Source organism: Furipterus horrens, unplaced genomic scaffold (genome assembly GCF_987537825.1).
Source record: "Furipterus horrens unplaced genomic scaffold, mFurHor1.1.pri manual_scaffold_1, whole genome shotgun sequence".
In the NCBI taxonomy this organism is placed as follows: Eukaryota; Metazoa; Chordata; class Mammalia; order Chiroptera; family Furipteridae; genus Furipterus; species Furipterus horrens.
In genome coordinates, this window is record NW_028327171.1 from 131,367,539 (window position 1) to 131,393,977 (window position 26,439).

The 26,439-nt window shown below is 41.0% G+C and overlaps 1 protein-coding gene across 2 annotated transcripts in view; it reads right to left on the reverse strand.

Annotated features, from left to right (window-relative positions):
• Positions 1–26,439, reverse strand: part of TMEM163 (transmembrane protein 163) — a 221,801-nt gene that overhangs the window by 192,920 nt on the left and 2,442 nt on the right. For both annotated transcript variants that reach the window (XM_090267036.1, XM_090267025.1), the window contains exon 2: positions 23,200–23,319. In XM_090267036.1, coding sequence (XP_090123162.1) covers positions 23,200–23,319 — 120 coding nt within the window. The remainder of the gene's footprint in view (positions 1–23,199; positions 23,320–26,439) is intronic.

The following is a 26,439-nucleotide window of genomic DNA, read 5'->3' on the forward strand; positions in this document are numbered from 1 at the left end:
TAATTTAAATCAGGCACATGGGGTCATTTTTATCCTTAAGTTAACCATGGCAAAGTATTATTCTAGGAAACTATGCATTTCAACCTAAGCTTTTACATTTATATGCATAAAACTGCAACTAATAGCTAATTTTCTAAAATAATATTTACTACAAATTATGCCCCTCATGTAATTCCTAATTACTTCTAATTCATTCCTTTTCCTTTTAAATTAGTCTTACTAGAGGTAAGTCTATTTGATTAGTCTTCAACATCTTTTTTTAAAGCATATTTTATTGATTATGTTGTTCCAGTAGTTACAATTTTTTTCCCCTTTGCTCCACTCTGTCCAGTAACCCCCTTCCCTCCAGCAATCCTACCCCCTTTAGTTCATGTCCATGGGTCATGCATATAAGTTCTTTGGCTTCACCCTTTCCTATATTATTCTCAACTTCCCTCTGTCTATTCTGTACCAACCAATTATGCTTCTTAGTCTCTGCACCATTTCCCCATTTCTCCCCCTCTTCCCTCTCAGCTGATAACCCTCCAAATGATCCCCATACCTATGATTCTGCTCCTATTCTGGTTTGCTTAGTTGGATTTTGTTTTTATTTTTTAGATTCAGTTGTTGATAGTTGTGAGTTTGTTGTCATTTTAGTGTTCATAGTTTTGCTCTTAATTTTCTTAAGTCCCTTTGACATTTCATATAATAATGGCTTGGTAATGATAAATTCCTTTAGCTTTACCTTGTCTGGGAAGCACTTTCTCTGCCCTTCCATTCTAAATGATAGCTTTGCTGGATAGAGTAATCTGGGTTGTAGGTCCTTGCTTTTCATCACATTGAATACTTCTTGCCAGTCCCTTCTTGCCTGCAAAGTGCCTTTTGAGAAATCAGCTGATAGTCTTATAGGCATCCCTTTGTAGGCAACTCTCCGCTTCTCTCTTGCTGCTTTTAGGATTCTCTCTTTATCTTGAACCTTTGGCATTTTAATCATGATGTGCCTTGATGTGATCCCCTCTGGGTCCAGCTAGCCCTGGACTCTCCATGTTTTCTGGACTTGTATGTCTATTTCCTTTGCAAAATTTGGGAAGTTTTCCTCCATTATTTTTTCACATAAGTTTTTAATTTCTTGCTCTTCCTCTTCTTCTGGCACCCCTATGGTTCAGATGTTGGCACATTTAAAGTTGTCTCAGAGGCTCCCAAGCCTCTGCGCATTTTTTTCAATTCTTGTTTCCTCATTCTGTACTGGTTGACTGTTTTTTTCTTCCTTATGTTCCACATCATTGATTTTAACCCCAGTTTTCTTCCCTTCACCATTGGTTTTGTGTGGATTTTCCTTCATTTCACTTAGCATAGCCTTCACTTCTTCTCTTATGCGTTTGTCATACTCAAGCATATCTGTCAAGCCTGTGAGCATCTTTATCACCAGTGTTTTGAATTCTGTGTCAATTAGGTTGGCTATCTCCTCATCACTTAGTTCTCCCACTAGAACCTTGATCTGTTCCCTCTTTTGGGCCATACTTCTTTGTCTCCTCATCTTGAAAGGCTCCTGTGTTTGTTTGCCTCTGTGTCTTAGGTGTCAGTCCTGTTACATTGTAAGGGGGAGGGGTCAGAGAGGGAACAATGCCACTTGCTCAGCACTCACCCCTTTTCCAGGCACTTCTTCCACTTTCCGTATAGGACTGGTGCCTCTCTAGCTGTTGTCCTGGCTGTTGTTCCCTGAGTGGGTGGGTCTGCGGACATTCTAGGACCATGGGGGCCCTTTAAACAAGCAGACTCTGCCAAGAGACTGGCTGTCTCCACCTCTGCCCCAGCCCCCACTGGCTGCACAGTCAGAGGCAATGAGGCTTGATTTTCCCCAGTTCTGGGACCATGAGCTATGCGGTCTGGTGAGGGGCTGGGAATGCTCCCCAGGTGTCCCTCCTGACTTTTTAAAATGTGTAACTGCTTTCCACCAGCCTTCCACTGCTGTCACTGCTGCCACCACCACACCGTGTCCTCTCGGCCCTGGCTCTGCCCCTTCTACCTGTCTGCATGAGTATTTCTTCTTTATATCTTTGTTTGTTGTACTTCCATGCAGTTCAATTTTCTGGAACTTCTGGTTGTTTCTAGTTTTGAGGTAGTTGTAGTCCTTTTTAGTTATGGAAGGAGATGCAGAGTGTGTGCCTATGCCTCCATCTTGTCCAGAAGTAGTCTTCAACATCTTTTAGTTTTGTTGATTCTACTGTATCCCTTTCATTAATTTATATTCTTAAATGTATTGTTTTGTTCCTTCCACCTATCTTGGATTTACTGTTTTTCTATTTCTTTGCCTCTTGTTTTAGACTGTTTTGCTCATCAATTTTCAGTTTCTCATTTTCTTTAAGTTCTAAATATGTTTTAATATTTAATATAACTGTCCCCCTTGAGATACTCATAAATGTGTAGTTTCTGAATGTATATCATGACATATAGGGGTATTTTAGTTGTATTTGATTACAAGTATTTTCAAATGCATTGTAAATAGAGAAATTGTCTGTAAAATATGGATTCTTATGTCTATAAAATATAGATTCTTAGTAATTTGATGGGCTTGTTTTGCAGCCATGAAAGTGGCCACCTTTTATAAGTGTTCCATGATGTTAAAACATACTTATTGGATCTATGGTTCTGTGCTGACCTATTGAGTAGTGTTCTGCTTTGTTTTTTAATGAAAGTTACAAACAACTAGTAGGGCATATCACCAGTTTGATAGGTTGTGACCAGAACTTTTTAAAATTAAAAAGGACAAAATGATCATAGTACACTTTGCAAATTGTTTTGTCTTCCTGGTAAACTGAGCCTTTTGTTTATATAGTAACCACCCTTTATGCCTACTAGTGCTTTTTTGTCTTTAATTCTCTTTACACTAACTTTCTTTTGTTTGTATTTTCCAGATATACTTTTTCTATCCCTATACTTAAGTAATTCTGTAACCTTATGTTTTAAATTTATCTTCTATTAACAGTGCACAGCTAGATTTTTAAAAATCCAACCTATCTCTTTTTATCTGAAGAATTTAAACCATTTATACTTTTTAAATTATAGACATTCCCCAACTTACAATGGTTGGATTTAATGACAGTTTGACTTCATGATGTGTGAAAGTGATACACATTCAGCAGAAACTGTATTCTGAATTTTGATCTTTTCCTGGGCTGGTGATGCACGGTATGGTACCTACTCAGGATACTGGGCAGTGGCAGCCAGTTGCAGCACCCAATCAACGATGCAATTACAAGGGTAAACAACTGATACTCTGCAACATTGCCAGCTTTTTCTGGACATCATGCTTTGTGTTTTCTCATCCCTTCATGTCCACAAAATGCCCACCTGTGTCCCCTGCTTCTGGAGAGATAAAGAAGAGGAAGGCAATTACTTTTAACATGAAACTCAAGATACTTGCCCAACTATAGGATAATATGAGTGTTCTGTGCATGTTTAAGGTAGGCTAGGCTAAGCTATCATGCTCAGTATGTCAGGTATGTTCAATGCATTTTCCACTTACAATATTCTCAAATTAGAACGGGGATATTGTGATGTAACCCACATTGTAAGTCAAAGGATATCGATATTAAAATGTTTAGATTTGGTTCTAAGTTTTATTTTGCACTTTTTATTCTTTTCCTGTGCCATTTTCACAACTCCTGCTCTCTACTGAATAAGCTAAGTTTCCTAATTCATTTTTTCTAATGGTTTGAAAAGTATGTAATTCATCATTTCCATCAATTCTAAAACAGTCTCAGACACAGCTAAAACCACTGATTAGTCTCCACTTTCTCTCTTCTCTCTCTACACTTGGGATTCTTATTCATTTATATTAGAACTTCTTCTATTTTTCATATCTCTGATTGAAAATACAAAAGAGAAGTGTCACTTTGTGCAGCATTGTTCTGTTTGACACTTTCAGAGAAATGTGCAGGATGGTTCCTCACTTTTACTTTTGCTTCCTCTAAAAAACTCACTAAACTGAGAGTCTAGTGAATTTTTTTTAAAGAAGAACCATTAGAAAAAGAAAATGAAAGAAGCAACACAGACTATCTTTAGAAGCTAGAAAACATATGAGCAGGTCACAATTGATGTAACAGACTCCAGAAAGCAAATTCCTAAGACAGCTGTGTCAAAACGAAAAGGCACCCTTTCCCATCTGGTGATTAAATGTTTACTCTCTGGAGAAGTTGTAACAGTCTCTCTCTTGAAGAGCACCAGACCACCTAAAGGTGGGAAAACCAAACAAAATGGCAAACCAAGTTAAGAATTTCACACAGAATGCTGAGATTCCAATCCTCCTCTCCAAATCAGTTCCCAAAATTCAGTCAGTCAGGTATTCATCCTTTGGGCAGAAGATCAGAAGGTCCTCCTCTGGGCAACCTAGGCAGCTCAAGGGGAAGGATCTGGAAGCATGAAACTGAAATGTACCCAACCAAATGGTCCAACCTACAATGAAGGCCACACACATGAAAAAAGCTCCAGTCAACCTTGTAACTCTCGCTCTTAATATGAGCAGCCTACTACAAATCACCGCACATCACATTCCTCCCTCAACATCAGCAACAGACCCAGGGCAAACAGAAAAGGGAAAAAAGTACCCTGGAGGAAGACAGCACAAGAAACAGAAAAGATTTTTTTTAAGTTACTAACATTTGCACAGAAATATAAGAAAAGATCATTTAAAAAGGTTAATAAAACCAGAGTTGGATGATTTTTCAAAGGAACTCTCAGACAATTAAAAAAAAAAAAAACCTTGACAATAGAAATGAAAAGCTCAACAGAAATGTAAAAATATAAAGGAAATAGAGATATAAGTAACACAGGGGTGGGCAAAAGTAGGTCTGAATCCAAACACCTCAGGAGGCAGTGGGGCTTAACCCAAGCAGGTCACTGAAATTCAGGTTGGTGGACTGCTTTTCAAAGACTACAAGAATGTGTAAATAATGAAGGTTGGCAATTTGAGCACTTACAAGATTGCATCCAAGAGCACTGTGCCATTGTAACATTCTTTTGAGTTAATAAAGCTACTGTAATAATCATAGCCTGCATGTTTTTTTCCATATGAATAACTGTAACCCTACTTTTGCCCACCCCTGCATACATAAAGGAAATTCTCTAGAAGTAGAGAGGGGGGAAAAAAAAAAAGAAGAAAAAGGTAGAAAGTAGAGGCATACATACATAAATGAAAATGACCCCATCACAGCAAGTCTCATACAAAGGGTTAGGATTTAGAATAGTTTAGGACTGTAATATCAACTCTGGAAATAAGAATGGAATGGAGCAAAACCTTCAGAACTCTTAAGAAACCTGATTTCCTACTGAGAATTTTCTGTTATGCCATCAATCAAGTGTCAGGATATATTAATGACATTTCAGGCTTGAAAGCTTTACCTACAATGTGCCCTTTCCTTGAGAGCTAGAAAAAGATGTGCTCCCCACAAAAGGGTGTAAACCAGAGAACAGAAAAACTTGGTATTCAGGAAACAGGGGACTCAACAGTGGGAAATGAAGAGCATGCCCACAAAGGTGGTGAAGGACGATCCCAGGATGTAACTGTGCACCAAGTACCAAGGGCAACCAGAACAAATTTTAGGACATCAGATGGCTTCAAGAAGAAACTAATAAAATTATCATGCATCTGAAATACAACAGAGAAGGTGGGGTTGAAATAGGAAAGCTGATTTGAATTAAATAAGAAATAGTCTGAGAAAAGTAAATAGGAATAAACAAAACAGGTGTTAAAACCAAAGAAAACAAAAAATTGTGCAGGAAAGAAATCATCATCTTCACCATACAGCTCAGAGAACAAGATTTATAAGTCAAAATAATGCCAACCAGAACTATCGAGCAAGGATGGACATTCAGGAATTCAGCACGTTTGTGTGAGGCCAGGAGGAAACTAAAAGAGTAAATCGTCTTCTTTCATGGTGGAAAGTCAACAAATACTGCATGAACTTCAAAAAATGTCAAAAAATTGCATTAAAAGCCTGTTATTTATACATAGATAAGTAAATACATGGATCAGCTAGAAGAAGTAAAGTTGTTGGGAAAGAGAGAATGGAAGTGTTGTTATAGTTCTTAACTTTTTAAAAACTGTATCCACATTAGAGCTTCAATAAAAATGGAAAAAATATATTTGTTTCTCTTCCAGTTGCTCTTTTCAGTATCTTTTCATTTCATGTGTTTGATTTCTTTCTGATGATCTACTCATATTAAACATAGTTATTTACAGACTTTGTCAGGTAATTCTCTTATGTTGAATTTGAGTTCCAACCGGATGAGCCTCAGTTATTGTGGACCCTTTTCTTGGGATCTAATGTTGGATTGTGAGCTCACATTTGGGGGAGCTGTACCCCTGGGACACCTGCCAAGCCATACTTGAGGTACTCCAGGGGTGGTTCTGACCTCAAACCACATCCATGTTAATGTCTCAGCTTGAGGATTCTGAGCCTAAGTGGAATGTAGAAACTCTTAGAGTGGATGCCCTGGTGTCTCCTAGATCTTCCTTCAGCTGCCAGGACTGAGGGCTGCTGATGACTCAGTTACATCCCCCTCCTGGAACTACTCTCTACTAAGCGAAGCTTCCTCTCCCAAGGTTACAGCTCTCCCTGGGGCAGCCCACACACCAATGACTGCTCCAGCCCCTCTCCAATAAACGTCTTTTGCTAAATTTCAGAGTCTCAGAGTCTATTTCCAAGAAATCAACCTATGAAAATTCCAAACACAGGTTTATATAAAGTCAGTCTCATGGCTGTGAATTCTAGTGGAAGGCTCCCCAACCCTCACTCCACATACAGCTATGCTGAGACAGACAAGCTTCCTCATTCTCTTCCTGGGCTGGTGGGTGGGTTTATTCTGGTCCAGTCAGTCATTAAAGGTAGTCTTCCATGAATTTACTTTATTCTGAGCTCTTAGTTTCTTCCACCTGCCTGGTACTGGCCAAGGCCATTATTGTGGGCTGAACTGTGTTCTTCAAAAAATGCTTATGTTGAAGCCTAATCCCCAGTACCTGAGAATGTGACTGTATTTGGAGATGGAGTGATTAAAGAGGTAATTAAGTTAAAATGAGGTCACATGGGTGGGCTCTAATTCAGTAGGACTAGTGTCCTTATAAGAGATTAGGATACAGACACACTGAGGGAAGACCATGTGAAGACACAGGGAGAAGATGGCCCTCTACAGCTAAGGAGAGACCCCTCAGAATGAAACAAACCCTCCCAACACCTTGCTCTTGGACTGAAGCCTCCAGAACTATGATAAAAATTATCTTCTGTGGTTTAAGCTGCCAGTCCATGGTGCTTTGTTATGGGCAACCATAGAACACTTCGGCAGCCATAGCCCCACCCTGTGTGGACACCATAACCCAGGCCCCTTGTACAGAGACCAGCCACCTTCCTGCACTCCAACCCAGGGCAGCCCTAGCTATTCATTTAATAGCTCAGATTTTCATCTCATTCTTTGGGGCTAGAGGGGACAGAGGCTCCTGGGGATCACAGACTGTCCTATCTGTAACAATTCAATGATGTCCTTTCTTAAGCATCCCTATGTATCTAATCAGCAGGGCAGAGCAGGTCCATCAGGTTATCTACCTACCCCTCTGCCCTATCATTTGCTCTGATATCTTTAGAGCTCACCTTCCCATTAAACATGAGCTCTTCAAGGGGACTGCTGGATTGCTCCACTTGCTAATATCCTCTTTGGTATCCAGCTCAGCAGACTGTCCTTTACCAACAGGCACTGTAGTGAACATATTCATGAGCTGGAAGAAAGGACTGGCCCTTAGACATGGAAGACAATGAAAAGTGAGAAACAGGTTCCTTTAAGGGGAGAAAAGGTTCTCTCCCTCCCTCTGGCTTCATCTGTTACTTTCAAATCTCAACACCCCTACCTTTGAGCCCTCAGGACAAGGCACCAGAAAATAATCTCCTGTCAAAGAGCAACTACACCAGCAATTCACCTCCAAGAGGCTATTCCCATAGGACCAAATCATTATAGGCCTGAAAGACAAGCAGACAGAAAACCCCTTCTTATCCCACTGGCTAACAAATGCAAATAGAACGTGACTGAACAATAAAAAAAAGGTCTCAGGACCCTGGCCAGGTAGCTCAGTTGGTTAGAACACCCTCCCAATTTACCAAAGTTGTAGGTTTGATCCAGGGTCACGGCATGTACCAGAATCAACTAATGAATGCATCAATAAGTGCAATGTGGCTCAGTTGGTTGGAGTGTCCTCCCGTGGACCCATGGACAGAGAGGTCATGGTTCAAGTCCCGGTCAGGACTGGATTGTAGGTTCAGTCCCCAGTTGGGGCACGTGTGGGGGCAGCTGATGAATGTTTTTTACCATGATGTTTCTCTCCCTCTCTCTTTCCTTTCCCCTCACTTCAAAATCAATAAGCATGTCCTCAGGTGAGGAAATTAAGTAAATAAATAAAGTAGAACAACAGATCAATGTTTCTCTCTCTCTTCCCTCCTCTCTCTGAAATCAATAAATTGATTTTTAAAAAAAGAAAGAAGAAAAGAAAAGGCCTTAGGAATTTCCCACAGGCCACCAGCAGTTTACTAGCAGACCCACAGGGAGGGGGCCAGGACCTGCAGGCCTGGTGAGATGAGTCCAGCTGGGGCTCAATACCCGACTCCCCCGAGTCACTGTTATAGCTGTGTGACAAAGACACCTCCGTGCTAATGCACCCTCAGCATGCTTTTAATTAAATGCTGTGTGCAGACTGCAGGGAAAAGGGAGGCAGACCACGCAAGCAGCTGCTGAGACCCCTCCTCCACTCTGGCTAGAAACAGGAGCTCATTGTGAGGTGGAGACTCAGGAAGATGTGATCTCCTAACGTTTGCTAACAAAGCTGCTTGCTAGTCCCAGTCAACAGAATCCCGGATCCTCCCATCAGAGGCAGCAGGGAAGAGGGAGGGGGAGAGCATAGGCTCTTCCATCCTGGCTTTCTAAAAAGTTGAAGATGGCCCAATGGCAGCCTTCCCCTTGTTTCTTTTTCTTTTAATTTTTTTATTGTTGTTCTGTTATAGTTGTCCCATCTGTCCCCCATTGCTCTCCCCTGCCCTGCCCACCCCATCCCTGCTCCCACAGTCAGTCCCACCCCGTTGTCCATGACCCTGGGTTATGTATACATGTTCCTTGACTAGACCCTTCCCCTTCTTCCCTCCCTTCTCCCCCTCCCCCTTGACTTGAAAAAGCTGTTATTCCTTTGTCTGGGATCTTTACCTGCAAACATGCCAACTTGCTGCAGTCCTGTGGCCTCGGCACAGGGAGATATCAAATATTACCCCAGTCCAACCACAGTCTGAGTTAGGGGCTGAGAATACAGACTGCAGAAGACAGAGGCCCTGCCTCCAGGAGTGTGTATTAGTGCAAAGAGCAATAATGCAACAATTCAAGCACCGTGTGTCAAGTTTTTGATTGATATGCGCCCGTGGGCTATGGAAATAAAGGGGCATTTAAATCAGCCTGGAAGGCAAGCAAAGGCTGCTTGGAAGAAGTGCTCTTTTATCTCAATTTTGAGAGATAAGTGAAATTTAGTTATAAAAAAGGTGGGGTTAGGAACCAAGGGCATCTGAGGCCAAGTGCAGAGCAGTTGCCTGGGTCTGGGGGCAAAGAGCAGGGTGCACCACTTGGGAACTACAAGGAGCATTTGTGGGTTTGAGCACCAGAAGTTGGGAGATGGGAGGAGAACTGTCCAGCCAGGAAGGGGGGACCAAGACCATGAGGGGCCTTGTGGTCAGCAAAAGTGCCCGATTAAAATACCACTCAGTATTCCATCCATAAGCTAGCAGTGCAGGGGTGGAGGTAACAGGCACAGAATCTTTGATGACCACAGCATATGAAAGAGAAACACAGAGTCAGAGTACCACTAGGATGTTTCCCAAACGACATTTCAGCCAGTTCCTCCTTCCTGGTTTCCACGGCATCCATATTTATCATTCACCCAGCATACTGACATGGAGCACGTTATCCCAACTAACCACCCCAGGATGCGGCTCACAAACTTTCCTGCCTACCCCCCACCCCACCCCCCATCGTTTCACCCAGTTCAGCAGTGGCAGGCAGACAGTGGTTGGGAGGTTGTGCCTGAAGATTCTCCACAGAAGATCCACTTCATACAAAATCATGAAAGCAGTAGCTTGTGACAAGTCCCATGCTATTGGAAACACTAGCACAAAAAAGACCTCATATCTAACAGAAGTGGCAACCAGCAGGCATGCACAGCCACCACACCTGGGCTTGAGCTTACATGGAAAAGTCTAGAGGATACAAGATATTGGCAATAAAGCTTGTCTGTGGGGAGAAAGAAGTGAGAGGGAGAAAGAGTTTTGGATGGGACAGAGATCTACACTTCTGTACTTTTGGTCTCAAAGAATTTTTAAATGTCCATACAAGGTGGCGCAAAAGTAGGTTTATAATTGTTCATATGGAAAATAATACAATAACAAATAAGTAATAATACAAGAATAGACTCTATTTCACATATGACTGTAAACCTACATTTGCCCCACCCTGTATACTGCTTTTATCAATAAAAATAAATATAAGACTAGCAAACTATACAAAGGATTGTTCTATAAGCAGAATGTAAGTTGCAAGTTTAAGTCTTAAGTCACAGAAATATTTCTGGGTAAAGTCTTAGGGACATGGGCCATATACATACCTTACCTAAAGAGGAGGTAGGGGCACAAACGGAAAGCTGTGATGAAGAAAATATACAGTGTAATGAATAAAACTGCTCTGGGGGGACGAGGCCAAGTAGTTGGTGAGGCCTCTGTGAGGAGCTGGCCACGTGGAGTTACATGAGAAATGGTCTGTGTGGCCCAATGACCTGCACTCCGTCCTAAGAAGAAGCTGGAATGCCTGACAAAGAACACCAAGGCTGGTCAGGCTGGGCCTGTTGGGCCAATGTAACTACTTAGATGTTACTCTCAGGGAACCAAAAGGTAACTATAGGGTCTTAGACCTTTTCCATCTCACAGTGTGTCTGTTGAGAGAATTCCCAAGAAAGCTCCCAGACAGGTTTTGATGAGTTTATAAGAAGAGTCGTGTAACTTCATTTTACTAAGCTTTCAACTCCTAGACTCCCAATTTAAAACTAAAAAGAATAATAAGCACACTAAGCCTACCATTTTTAAGGGCCAAGAGTTTACACTAAAATTAAATATTTTAAAACTTCCAAATATAAAATCACTCCTTTCATAAACTTTCAAATTCTTAAGTTTTCTGATTCACTAAATTTTTGATTGGTCTTTTTCTGAGAAAACTTTGGAGTACATTGTTTTGTGGGTTTTTAAAAAAATATTTAATAAAGCTGTATATCTTGGGAAAAGTTTTTCCCCTGAGGATGTTTCAAATATACATTCATTTCCCACAGAATATTTATTGAGTGGCTAAAAATTAACTTGGACTTGAAGGGAAGCAGAGTTTGCCACCCATCAATGTCTCTTTGGGATACTGATTATTTAAGTCTTGTTAATTTTAAGAAACAGCAGACATCTCGGAAGCTCTGAAAACCAGGTAGAAGTCACCCTTCATAAAGGACACTCACATTTGTAAGGAAATCTCCCTCTGTAGGGGTGTTTCCCTCACTGTGCCAGGAAGAGGAGGTCATCTAAATCTCTAGAAAATGTTACCATTGGAGAAGGCTTAGGCTTCAATCTGCAGTCTCCCACCCTTGTTTACTGTGCTTTTCCTGGTAACCTTCCATTCCTGACTCCCTCATCCCCAACATCTTCAGTCTTTAGCTGAAGGTGGTATTAAAGGGGATAACTTCTGAGTTACTCAGTGTCCCTGGTCTTCCGCATGTATACAGGAGGTATATATGTTATTAAATTTTAATTTGTTTTTCTCCTGCTAATCTTTCATATGTCAATTTCATTATTAAACCAACCAGAAGAAACTCAAAGGGAAAAGGGAAAATTTTCCTCCACTACACACTCATTCAAACCTGAAAATGAGCCAGAATGCATTTTCCTAAATCATTCTAACAAAGATGTTAATGATGTCAAAACTCTGAGTTTTGAAACAGAACTTCTGTTCTCTTTCTAGCCTCATTATTAAAACAGATTTTTTTAAGATTCGTTCATAACAGCATTGCCATTTTCTAAATTTAAAACCAAACTAGGGCTCTCTCTGAAATATTCAAGATGTATTACCATCTGGTTTTATATCAGTGTTTGGATAGGTCCAAAATCACTATATTACCAAGAAATATCAAAACTAGTTTATATTCCTTTTGAAGAATATAATCCTTTCAAAATACTCCCAAGCCACAAACTCTGAGAGTCCACCTACACTTTTCAAACTATACCAGACACATGAATGTCAACCATAGTTACATATATAACTGATTTATCACAGACAACTCAGTTATACTGACCAAAGCTAGTTTTAAATAATTTGATAAAACACAGCATACCTGATTACCTGGAAGCTTATATGAAGTGAATTCTTTATTTGTAATGCAGATGCTATCTTAAAATATAAAATCTTTCTAGCTGACCAAAAAATGAGGCATCCCAAAACTTATACATATTCATAATCCTCATTTCCAAACACAAAAGAGGCAACAGCATTTCTTCAGAGGATGCTCAGCTAAAAATCAGCATCTATGATTAAAGAGAAAATGGCAGGTGAGAAGATAAAGACAGGAATTCTGACTGGCACTGTTGCAGGTGGGAATTAGGCTTTTCCACAGGATCATGAGGAAAGCAGTCCAAGGATCCACACATGGGAGACTGTGGGGTGGCAAGTTTGTTATTTGTGTATTTGTGTGGAAACAGAAGCTGCCCCCTGGGTCTCTAATGTCCCATCTCCCTCTGTCCTGCTATGGAAAAAGCCCAACCCTGTTCTCAGGAAGGCAAAGACAAAAGCCAGTGTGCAGAGTTTTTTGCTTCATATTAAAGTACAGTACAAACCAGCATCCAGATAGCTTAGCGTGTTTCCAGCTGCAGGCCATTGATGTGCTGTTGTATTCGGACTCCCTCCTGGAGCTTGCATGTGGCATTTGCCCAGCCATGGGCTAAAGTAGCTGCTAGGGCCACATAGCCATGGAGAGAACAGGTGCGTGCCCTGTGCAAGTGTGGGTAATTAGGAGGGGGGTCGGGGGGGATCTTTGTTCCCTGAGATATTAGCTTGGCATTGGGATGGACCAGGTTCTTTTCCAAAATAACTGATTTCCCAGGCTTTCATGGGCTTTGGATCAGTTTTCACCCCTGGTTAGACTGACAAGCCTCCATTGTTAAGCACTTCCCCCTGTGCCCCACAACAATCTGGCACCAGAGGCAAAGGGGCGAGGAGTGTTAATCCCCTTGGCAGAGCATAATGCTGTGGCCCCCTGGAGTGTGAAAAGCTGTAGCTTCTTGGTGAAGCAAACAGGCTTTTGCTCCCCAGTTTCTAAAGCTCAATGTCTAGTTCCCTTTGCTCTCTTTTCTTTTCTAAATAATTAGCTAAACACTGAAGGTAACAACCCCAGCAGTTACAGTTCCAAGATACCATCACTAGCGAGAAAATGGCCATAAGGATGTTCCAGTTGTCTCAGAAATATAAGGTTGGTGCAAAAATAACGTCCAATTTCAAGGTCTATTTTAAAAATGAAAAAGCCCATGATTATGAAAATATTTAATCATTAACATGACCCCATTTGCTTTCTAGAAGCTCATTCCATCTGTCCACTAGCTTATAAATGCCACACTTGTATAATTCTTTAGGTTTTGAGGCAAAATATGAATCCAACTCATTTTCAACCTCTTCTATTGATGTCAACCTAAGACCATTAAAGTGGTTCTGTAGTCACCGAAACAAGTGATAATCAGAAGGAACAAGGTCAGGAGAATATGGAGGATGAAGCAATATTTCCCAGCCAAGCTCTTTCAAGAAATTTTTGGTGAGTCAAGCTGTGTGAGGACGAGCATTATCGTGATGGAAGATGACACCCTTTCTGTTGACTAAGGAGAGTCGCTTTTGGTTCAAAGCTGCTTTCAAACAACAAAGTTGTTCACAGTAATTGTTGGATTGTTGTCCAACAGCTCATAATGGACAATTCCTTCCATATCCCACCATATATATACTCAACGTGATCTTCATCTTTGGATGAAGTCCTCCTCTTGGTTGTTAAACTCTTCTTCCTCCTTGACTGATCCACGATCGGCAGTGTTTAATGTTATGGTAAAGGATCCACTTCTCAGCACCTGTAACAAGCCTACCTAGAAATGGTGCCTGAAGGTGTCGCAAAAGCAATGATTCACAATAAACAATACACTGTTGCAGATTCTCTGGAGACAGTTCGTGTGGGATCTATTTTCCAACTACTGAAACATTTCTGAACCTTTTCAGTTGGTGTAGCATGGTTGTATGGGCTACCTTAAATTGTTCAGAAAGTTCCCTAGAGGTAATGGTGGGGTTCTCTGTGAAAACAGCTTCCAACACTTCAGAATCAAGTTTTTTTGGATGACCCACTTCTGGCTCATTTTTCAAACTGAAATCCTCACTTCGGAAACGGGAAAACCACCTCCTGCAACTTCTTTCAGTCACTGCATCATCCCTATAAGCATTCTGAATAGACTTTGCTGCTGTACTTGCATTGGTACCTTTATAAAACTCATAGAGTAAAACATTTCTAACGTGGTCTTTAGATGAGAATATAGGTGCAAATATTGTGGACAATTATGAACAATACTTTGATAATCTGAAAAAATAATGTATAAATTGGTCACTGTGACATCAAAAAATTATAAGAAGAGGCACAAATTTAATAAATACTATCTAAAACTTTCTTTTAAAAAAGTCAGGGGCGGGGGGGGGGGGGGGACTTCCGGCCATAGACAGACAGGCTGCGTCTCTCTCCACAACTAAGAAGGAATACAACTACTGCAAAACTAAAAACAACCAGAAGTTCCAGAAAATGTACTGCATGGAAGTCCAACAAACAAAGATATAAAGAAGAAATACTCATCCAGCTAGGTAGAAGAGGCAGAGCCGGGGTGGAGAGGACACGGTGTGATGATGGCAGCAGTGGCAGGCCAGCAAAAGTGCAGTTACATGTTTCAAAAAGTCAGGATGGGCACCTGAGGAGCATTCCCAGCTCCTCACCAGACCATGCAGCTCACAGCCCAGCACTAGGGAAAATTAAGCCTCATTGCTTTTGACTATGCAAACCAGTGGGGGTTGAAGTGGAGGCAGAAACTGCCAGTCTCTCAGCAGAGTCCACTTGTTTAAAGTGCCCGCACAGTCCGTGAACATCCGCAGACACATTCACTCTGGAAATGACAGCCAGGGCAGCAGCTAGAGAGACACCAATCCCATAAGGAAGTGGGAGAAGTGCCTGGAAAAGGAGCGAGTGCTGGGCAAGCGGCATTGTTCCTTTTCAGACCCCTCCCCCGCATACAGCACCACAACGTGGTGAAACAGGTCTCCCTGTACTGATGAATCCCTAAGGCTCTGCCCCTTACAACTTAACAGGAGCAACAGCTTTACCTAAGACACAGAGGCAAACACACACAGGAGACTTCCGGCCAAGATGGAGGCCTGGACTAACACACTCTGTCTCCCTCCACAACTAAGAAGGGATACAACTACCACAAAACGAGAAATAACCAGAAGTTCCAGAAAATAAATGGAAGTCCAACATATGAAGTTATAAACAAGTGGTGCTCATCTGGACAGGTAGGAAGGGTGAAGCCAGGGCAGAGAGGTCAAGTTGTGCTGGTGGTGGCAGCAGCGGCAACAGAGGTGGGAGAGCGGTAAGCACAGATACACGTATTTAAGGGGAGATGAGAAGTGCCTGGGGAACACCCCCAGCTGCAGGCCAGACCTGTCAGCTCGCAATTCCAAAACCAGGGAAGGCAGATCCCCTTGCCTTGGACTGTGACACCCGGAGGGGGTGGGGATGGAGCACGAGGCTCCTGGTCTCTCAGTGGAGAGTGAACGGCAAGAATCCATCTTGGACCCCCACCCCCGCAGAAAACGCCACAGTGTGGTGAGAAGGGTCTCCTGGTTGTAATGAGTGCACGGGGCTCCGCCCCCTATAGCCTGCTGGGAAGCAAAGCTAAACACAAATCTGTTAGAATGAAGCAGACAACAATTGAAATCCCAGTGACGCAGCTCACCAGGCAGCAGATGCAAGACCTGACGGAGGAACAAATAGAAAACCTTTCTGAGGCTCAGTTCAGAGCTATAGTTATAAGGTGGCTTACAGAATTAACAAAAGATTTGGGACGAGACAGGGAAGGAACAAAAGCTACTCATACTGAAACAAACAAAAACACATACAAGGTAAGTGGTGAGGAAATAAAATCCAAAGATCAAATCAACAAACCGGAACAGAGGGAAGGAACAAACAGACAACCAGTGCAGAAAGAGGAAACAAAAAGTAAGGAAAGTGAGAATATCAGGAACCTCTGGGACAGCTATAAGCGATCAAATATTCGGATAACAGAATTGCCAGAGGGCGAAGAAGAAGAACTAGAAATTGAAAAATTATGTGAAAAAATAATGAAGCAGAACTTCTCGAACTTGGGGAAGGAAATAAGACTTACAGGTCCAGGAAGCACAGAGCGTTCCAGAAAAACTGGACCCAGGGAGAACCACTCCAAGACACATTATAATCAAATTGTCAAAAGTTAAAGATAAAGAGAGAATCTTAAAAGCATCAAGAGAGAAAAAAAGAATCATGTACAAAAGGGTCCCAATTAGACTCTCAGCGGATTTCTCAAAAGAGATCCTGCAGGCAAGAAGGGACTGGCAAGAAATGTTCAAAATAATGAAAATCAAAAACCTACAGTCACGATTACTCTATCCAGTGAAACTGTCATTCAGAAGAGAAGGGCAGAGAAAGTGCTTCCAGGACAAAGTAAAACTGAAGGAGTTCATTGGATCCAAACCATTATTATATGAGATGTTAAAGGGACTGATTTAGAAGAAGGAGGATCAAAACTATGAAAATTAAAATGAAAACTGCATCACAACAACCAACAACAGAAGCTAGGAAATTAAAACAAAAGCAAACTAAGTAGGCGACAAGAGTGGAAAAAGAACTATAGGTATGGGGAACATTATGGGGGTAGGTCAGCAGGGAGGTGGAAGTGGGGAAAGGGATGGAGATGGTACAGGAATTAAAAAGCATAGTAGGAGGGAGTGGAGCAGACAGGAAGATGTTGAGAACTATATGCACAACCAACAGGGATGGACTAAGGGGGGAGGACAATTGGATGGAGGGGGGTCACTGGGTGGAGGGGAACAAAGGGAAAAGAAATTGGGACAACTGTAACAGCATAATCAATAAAGCATATTTTTTAAAAAGTCGGACATTACTTTTGCACCAACCTGATATTTCCATTGTTTATAAAATAAATGAGACCTCACTCGGGTATTGAAACCAAGGGTCCATATAATTTTAATTTGATGTGATGCCTTGTTTTAAAAATCATTTTTCACTCTGCACATGTCAAAGACCTTAGCCTTTCCCCTTGAAAATCACTAACCCTTGAGACAGTAAAAGACAAGAGCCAGGTCCTGACTAATGGTTACAAGGCTTGAGCCTCCAGCACCTCTTGAGCCCTAAGGTAGAAGCATCCCCTCAGCAAACTCTCCTTGAAACCACACAGAGAGACACAAAAGCTGACCCCAGAGCTGTCCTCAAGACATGAAGAAATGATTGCTACCTTTAGCCTACCTTTGACCAATCAGCTCCTAACACATCCTCCAAACCTTTAAAGGTACAGCATCCTGTGATCTGGCCCTACACACCTGTTAGTTGCCTACCAGCAGGGAGTCGTGTCTTAGAACACAAGCTCACCCAAACTCCAGAGTGACATCAATTCTAATGAATTCCTTTCTCCACTGTAAACTCTATCTCATCCATCTTCTTTTGGCCAAGCGCACACAGGCAGATGGACTTACATATTGGGGTTCAATAACAGTACCTAAATAAAACTTTAGATAAAGTTTATTTCTAAAATGTTTTTCTAAGAAATTATTTTCCTTCCACCTAAAAAAAAAAAGTTTTAAAAATATATCTCAGTTAACTAATTTAACAATCTTGAGTACTTCATGCTCTTCCTGCCCCAAAGAGATGGTAAATCATCCTACAGTGGCAAGAAGACATGGCAATAAATATAGTCTTCTCTTTACCATGATGATTATTCTGCCAACACACACATGCACATGCACACACCCCAAAGATTTCTCTGCCATCTCAAATATGGGCATGTTGGAATTCTGTAGCAATTCTCTTTGAAAATATTAACTAAGTCAACCCAACCATTTCATTGGATAGGACAGACTATTCTATTTCACTCTATCTCTCTATCAATAACCTCCATGGAGAATAAGACCTGGGGCTCCTTCTAACATTTTTAAAAAAATACATTTATGGAGACTTCCAGCCAAGATGGAGGCATAAGTAGACATGCTTTTTCCTCCTCATACAACATAAGAAGGATCACAGCTAACCTCAAAACAAAAAACAACCAGAACTCCCAGAAAATCAAACTGTATGGAAATCTGACAACCAAGGATTTAAAGAAGAAATATTCATTCAGATGGATAGGAGGGGTAGAGACAGGGATCCAGGCAGAGAGGACACGGTGTGGCGGCAGTGAGATGGTGGCAGCAAGGCAGCAGCAGTGGCCAGCAGAACAGGCAGTCCCACATTCACATGTGGTGAATAAAAGCTGGGAGGGACACCTGGGAAGCACTCCGAGCCCCAGACCAGACCACACAGCCCAGAGTTCTAGCACCAGGAAAATAGTGCCTCATTGCTTCTGGCTGTAAAAACCAGTGGGGGTTGGAGCAGTGGAAGAAACTGCCAATCTCTCAGGAGAATCCATTTAAAGGGCCCCACCAGTCCTAGAACACATGCAAACCCACCCACTCTGGAAACCATCGCCAGGGCAACAGCTAGAGGGGTGCCAGTCCCATATGGGAAGTAGATGAAGTGACTGGAAATGGGGCAAGGGCCAAAAAAGTGGCAATGTTCCCTCTCTGACCCTCCCCTACATACAGCACCACAAAGCAGTGAAATGGGTCACCCCACCCTGGCAAGTACCTATGGCTTCACCCCTTACAACATCACAAGTGCGACAGCTCTACCTCACACACAGAAATAAACACAGGGAGGCTGGCAAATTGAGGAGGCAAATAAATATGGCTAAAATTAAAGAACAGATTAAAACTCCATAAAAAGGACTAAGGCAAACAGAGATAGCCAACCTATCAGATGCAGAGTTCAAAACACTGGTGGTAAGGATGCTCAGAAAACTCACTGAGTACAGCAAATACATAAGGGAAGAAATGAAGGCTACACTAAGTAAAATAAAGAAAAATCCACAGGAAACCAACAGTGAAGGGAATGAAGCTGGGGTTGAAATCAATGATTTAAAACATAATGAAGGAATAAACAGTCAACCAGTACAGAATGAAGAAACAAGAGTTCAGAAAAATGAAGAGAGAATAAGACAACTCTGGGACATCTCCAAAAGTGCCAGAAGAGGAAGAGGAAGAGCAAGAAATTGAAAACTTATTTTTAAAAATAATGAAAGAAAACTTCCCTAATTTGGTGAAGGAAATAGACATACAAGTCCAGGAAGACATACAAATCCAGGAAGCACAGAGAGTCCCAAACAAGTTGGACTCAAAGAGGACCACACCAAGACACATCATAATTAAAATGCCAAAGGTTCAAAATAAAGAGAGAGTTTTAAAAGCATCAAGAGAAAAGAAGAGAGTTACCTACAAAGGAGTCCCCATAAGACTATCAGCGGATTTCTCAAAAGAAACTTTGCAGGCAAAGAAGGGACTGGCAAGAAGTATTCAAAGTGATGAAAAGCAAGGGCCTACAACCAAGCTTACTCTACCAAGCAAAGCCATCATTTAGAATGGAAGGGCAGATAAAGTGCTTCCCAGACAAGATAAAGCTAAAGGAGTTCATTATCACCAAGCCCTTATTACAGAAAATGTTAAAGGGACTTATTTAAGAAAAAGAAAAAGATCAAAACTATGAACATTAAAATGACAACAAAGTCACAACTATCAACAATTGAATCCAAAAAAGCAAAGAAAAGAAAAGGAAAAAAAAATAATAAGCAAACAACCAGAACATGAAGAATCATAGGTATGGGGATCATTTGGAGGGTTATCAGCTGGGAGAGGGAAGGGGGAGAAAGGGGGAAATGATGCAGGGATCAAGAAGCATAATTGGTAAGAACAAAATAGATAGGTAGATAGTAAGAAAAGTATAGGAAAGGGAGAAGCCACAAAATATACAGGCATGACCCATGGATATGAACTAAGCAGGGAGGGATTGCTAGAGAGAAGCGGATATTGGGAGGAGGGGGGCAAAGGGGAAAAAAATTGGGACAACTGTAATAGCATAATCAATAAAATATACTTAAAAATACAAAATGCATTTGCTATTTCTGAAACATAAAATTTTCTTACATCATAACTTAAAACATAACTTCAAAAGTCAACTCACATTGTTTAATCCCTATTGATTTTCATTCCATCAGAAACTATGAAAAGGATTGCACAGAAGTATGTCAACATGTAAATGATGCTTTAAAAATAATTTTTAAATATTTTATGTTACAAATACATTTAGGAATCTAAAGGGTAAAACCAACAATCCTAAAAACACAACGAGAAGACCACCCCAAGGGTTTAAAATATGAAACACACACCCCCACACACACATACACACACACACACACAATATAGGTACTCTGTACAGTTAAAGTAAGGAAAAATATAGTTCATCTACATTTTTTGGTTTAACTAAACCAAAACAAGTTAAAAGCAACTTGGGAACAAATTGGATATATTACAGAAAACAACTAAGATCATGATATTATATGCCAATTACATTTTATAGGTAAGAAGTTGGAGTATTTGACTGTGGACCAAAAAAGAGGTCACAATACTAAACCTAACAAACTCAGGGGAGGCCTGCATGGCAGGTCCTACAAACTCAGAGACCAAAAGTAACCACAAAGGATGGTGTGAACATAAAAATTCCTAAATAAAAGCTAGTTGTGACAATAATAATGTCCTAGGCCTGTAGCTTCCTAGACAACAGCCCATCTTTACCTTCAGTGACCCTATTCTCTTTTTTGCATCTAAGATAACATACCTTTGAAATGTCCGAGTAACCCCCTTTTTCTAGACCCTTGGGGGTACACCCACCACATCAGAGGGGGAGACCACAGAATCCCTCCATTGTTGTCTTGCTGCCTACATACCATCTCTATATGCTGTAAATGTTAACAACCCTGTACGCACCACTGTGTGACTCTCCATTTTACTTTTTATCCAATCTCAGAGATTTCTTCCTTTGCTTTCTCCCACCTTCCTAATCTGCCACCAATGAACTTCATCTACCAACCCCTTCCTTATGCCACTTCCTTTGATTCTATTTTATAAAATAAGCTGTGAAACTGCCCGTCTCCAAGGCATCTTCTCAAACCATTGAGATTTTGCCTCCTGGCAATTGTCATCAGTTTGGTTCAAATAAATACTTAAAAGACTTTTTCTTAGGCCGGATGCTCTGTTTGACAATACAACAAAGGGGTAAAATCATTTCAGAAAGAAAAAGAAAACCCTTTCACAAAGTCACATTCTAATTCCATATGCATTATGCAACAGTCTTTTCCTATTAAAGGAAATGGAACAAAATTTTCAAGATAATCCAACTGATCAGGCATAACATGTGAAACCAAAATTTCCTCATTATTTTTCCCTATTATGAAACTAAGTACATCAAATGTAGTATTATTCTCCTAAAGGAAGGACTTACTCAATATTTCTTCACATTCAGGTCCCTCTTCAAACACGCATACCATAAAGTAATAACAGCTCTATTAGGCACAGGGACACATCTGAATGGCTGTTACTCAGTTTGTAAACCACCTCCCTTCATGCACTCCTCTTTCCTTACATATGTAAATATTGGTGTCTGATCATAGCCTGCCAATAGCCACCACAAACAAATTACCCTCCAGGGACACCAATTGAGCTTGTTATTCTAGTTTTAGCATTAAAAAGGAGAGGGAAAAGCAGCTATTTTCAGGAATTAAATTTCTCTTGATTAGATTTCTGGCTCACTGCTAAATATTTATACCCTGAAATGCATTACCCTGTGCTTCTAAATATTTGGCTTTTTTTGAGAGCCAAGATATGGTACAATGTTTCCAATTAAATTGCTTCAAGTAATATATGCCTAGTTTTGCCCGGAGCATTTGGTCAAATTCTAATATGGCCTCTTGGGACCCAACACCAACTTCCAGCAGCAGATCTAACTGTGCAGAATAGAATTTTAAACAACACAGAGCCCTATCTTCCAGCGGACACAATCCTTTTCTCTCCTACTCTGAAGGTTGTCAAATGAGACATCTCATATGATACTTATCACTTAGAATATAGGTCTTTCTATTAATGTAATAAACTAATCACAAAATACATTCCTTTTTTTTCCCCAGCATTAAAAAACATTGGTTTCTACCAAGGTTGAACTAAGCTGAATGCCATAGTTTAAGCTTGTGAATCATTGTGCGATTAATAATAAATAGTACATGCACATTTCCATAGGCTACAAATGTTAGCTGAGAAAATGCATGTCACAAGGGCTTCCTAACCCACCAAACCTGATGATCCATAGGTGGAAAATGTCTGTTGCCTTAGTTTTTCTTGATTGTAATAAATGTTTTTGTTTCTGTGGCCACCGAAAACTTGAAAGAGGACCCTCTCGTTCTTCTTTATAAAAATATGTGCCCATAATTTTATTTCAAACCTTACACGGATACAACCGAGGAAAGGAGAGGGTGTACTGCAATATTGCACTCATCAGATTGCATCAGGCTCAAAATACAAATCTCCAGGATATATATTTGTCATATCAGCCTGAGCTGAAGGCATCACCAGGATAATATTTTCCTGGTCAGATGGCAGCTGCAATCGACTTCCACAAACCCACATACTGATGAAAGCCAAGCCTCCCAAGGGCTGCTCTCCATTTCTTTTTCTTAACACCTTCTTCCCTCCCCAGAGAAAAGCCATTTTATGAATTTATAAGTACCCTGACTATCCAACAACCTAAAACATTTTTACTCATCGATAATAGTCAACTAAAGCAAGAGCACACTCCACACGAGTCAGAGAATAAAAAAGGCAACTGGGCACGTATTGATCAGCAAGATTCCAGATACTCACTAAAGGCAGCCACCGCCAGGGCCAGTGTCACAATAATGGAGAGCCAGGAGACCCACAGTGCCTTCTTTCTGTAGTTCTGGGCTTCATGAGGTTTTAGTCGAGTGCTGCTTTCTAGTAAGCCTGACAAAAACAGGGAGGAAAGGAAGTTAGACATTTCCTCATTAAGAAATCCATGGCCAGAGATACACTTTCTGTCCAAGGACTGCAAACTGACAGCCTTTGTGCCAAAATGTGTTTTAACAGTTAGGAGAGTTCACATGGAAATCAGGCTTTCTGGCATCTCTTGAAAAGATGTGAGGCTCTAGCACTATCTGGGAAAAACAGCGGTCTTCTTTATAAGGACCCTGCAGACCCCACCACTCTGTGACCTGTTGTATGAACCCAGCCATCCCCCAGTCCCTGTGTTAACTAGCTTGGCTCACACAGGTACTGTTCCTTCTAACAACACCCTTTTGGTAGGAAAACAGCATTGACAGTCCACATTTAGCCATTCAGGCTCCTCAGCTGTGGGGCTGATTTGCACTAATCCACCTGCACAGTCCCACTGGTGGGCTGGGTTTTGCCCAAAGCAATGAGTCCTGGAATACAAATGCCCTCATTGCTCCCTCAGTTGACAATTAACAGAGAAGGATCTTTTGTCTCTTAACTGCCACCACCAAGAGCCACCAGACCTAAGTTATATGCCATGTTTTCTTCTTTCTGTTCTGTACCATCTATCCTTTTGTACCAAGCATATGTTGAAAAATTATTAGAATATTAAAGTGGGGTAAATCTGCTAAAACTAGAGGTAGCTCTCCAGATAGGCCATGTGTGTAAGAAAGGTTTGATTTTTTTCTCCTAGGTTTTCAACATTGAGAGTCCTTGACAACAGAAATTCATGACTCCCAGCAATGCCCAAGCTTCAACTGCGCTGGGTTGAAAATTAAAATATCTTCAGTATGATCCCAACTTATATTTTTTTCTTCTTCTTTGAAAACATAGAACCAACTTCTCAGTCAAGCATTCTACATAAAAGGAGCTTATGACACCATCTCTGGCTAAACAGCCTATCATATACCTTTCGCAGGTGGAGCAGCCCCATCACAACAGCTCCAAAAAAATGAAGAAATTTGTAGCCAAAGCTCAGGCACCATTTGTAAAATACTGCACACTGTATGACATATCACACCTATGCATTACGTAAAAGGTATCATCTTATTAAACCGACTGGGCATCACACTAAGCCTCTGGTTGCCAAAAACTGTGTCCTATTCAAAAATTACAGCAAGGACCCTGTTGAAACTCCTCAATTCCATTTACTACCCAGATTCAAGCATCCTGAACAAGTTCTGAACAAAGTAAGAGGAAATATTGAGAAGGTTGCTTAGTGAGCTCAGTTTATACCTCAGGGATTTTTAAATAATTGAAACATGTAGACTTACCTAGGATCAAAAAATAGATAGATAGATAGATAGATAGATAGATAGATAGATAGATAATATAGATAAAATTGCTAAAGGTAGGTTTAAACATCATCTCCATCACCTCACTGTAAAAATGTCCCCAAACCTGCCAAAATAAATGTGTGCACTTGAATAGAAAACAGAAAAACCTCTCATCAAATCCTGCCCTAGGTACAAGGGATTTCCAATTAAAATTCCTTAGTCTACTTCTTTCTGTCCCTTTGTTTACAATTTCTCTAGCTGCCATTCTAATTTTCAACTATAATCACCCTGTGCCCAGTGAGTCACAGTCTGCAATGAGGAGGTCCCACACACTCCCAATAATTTATTTCCCTTTTCCCAAATGATATAAAAATCTTCCTTTCATCTTGGAAAATTGATTTTCAGAAGTGAAGCTGACTCAAATAAGCAGTTCATTTGCTGGGAATTTTGACAGCAACAATCTTGAGAGGTTTATCTACTGGGGGCAAAAAAAGGGTTCCTTTTAGAAGTAATTTAATTTTCTAAGAGAAACCCAATGATCTGGATTTTCTATTCTGCCACATGGCATTTTTTCCTTCCAAAGTCAGCTGTTTCCAATTTCCAACAACATGATTGACCACACAGGCCAATCTACACGCCTCAGCCCTCAGTGGGCCAGCAATCCCATGAAGGGGTTTGGGATCACAGTCCACATAGGCTAACCTGCCCTACTAAGGAGAGGCATTTGGGTCTTCTGAACAGTAAGGACTGGCAGTTCTTCCCCAGATCTGACCCTGTGTGTACCTCCTCCATGAGACTTTTTTTTTTTTTTAATTAAAAAACTGCAGTAAATGAAATGGGAAGACTGTCCATGAAGGGAGGAACTTTCCCATTTCTATCCAACCTTTGTTATTTCCTACTAGTTTTCCTCTCTAAAAATATAGCCAATACCAAGAATGGAAAACTTCCCACTCCTCAAATTACCTACAAAGATCCAGCTCATAAATGGCTTGCACACAGTTGCCTCAACTTCTGCTCCCATGTTGTCTGTATGCACACTTGCAAGTCACAGAGACATAGTGAAAATTTCTGAAGTTTTCAGAAAGTTGTGCTTCCAAGGTAGGAGATAGGCAGCATAGCCTACAGAAGCTAAGGCAGGCTGGCCTCAGATAGTTGGCCTAGGCACTCAAATTTCTAATCTCACCAAAGTTCACATATTTGTAATTTGGGCCAGGAAATAGTAAGCATAAGGGTTGTATTAATGAAGGACTGATATCTTATTATTTAAGGGGGCAAGGAGGGGAATGCAAATACATGTGGAGAGGTTGAAGCTATCAGTCATTTCCATGCTAGTACAAGTTAGTTCCAGTTGCTTTCTCCTAAAGAGTTAGGCATGCTTGGATTCTCTGAAGGGGAATATTCATTTCATTAGATGGGAATGTAGTGGGAAATGCTGAAGCATATAACACTCAAGACTAGGCTGGCCCCTAAGGCTTGGAGCAGAATGATGGCAAGGAAAATATTTGTGGAAAGAAGAGTGGGTATTAAAAGGGAGAGAGTGAAAATGCCTAAGATGAATGTGGCCTATATTTTGTGTGTTTAGTCCCTAAAGCTCTCAGACCACAGAGCTCTTGCTCCCTGAACCACAAGGCTCAGCTAAATGGCACTGCAGTTATAGACATTATGAGCTAGATAGGTGTCTGGAACCAGCTCACATTACTAAGGGACAAATACCTCCAAATTCCCGAAAGGTTATAAAGCAAGTCTTAGATGGGAGTTAGAAGCAGCCTGCAGCAGGGTCCTGAGAGCTTAGAAGAAAGTTAGGACAAGAGAGAAA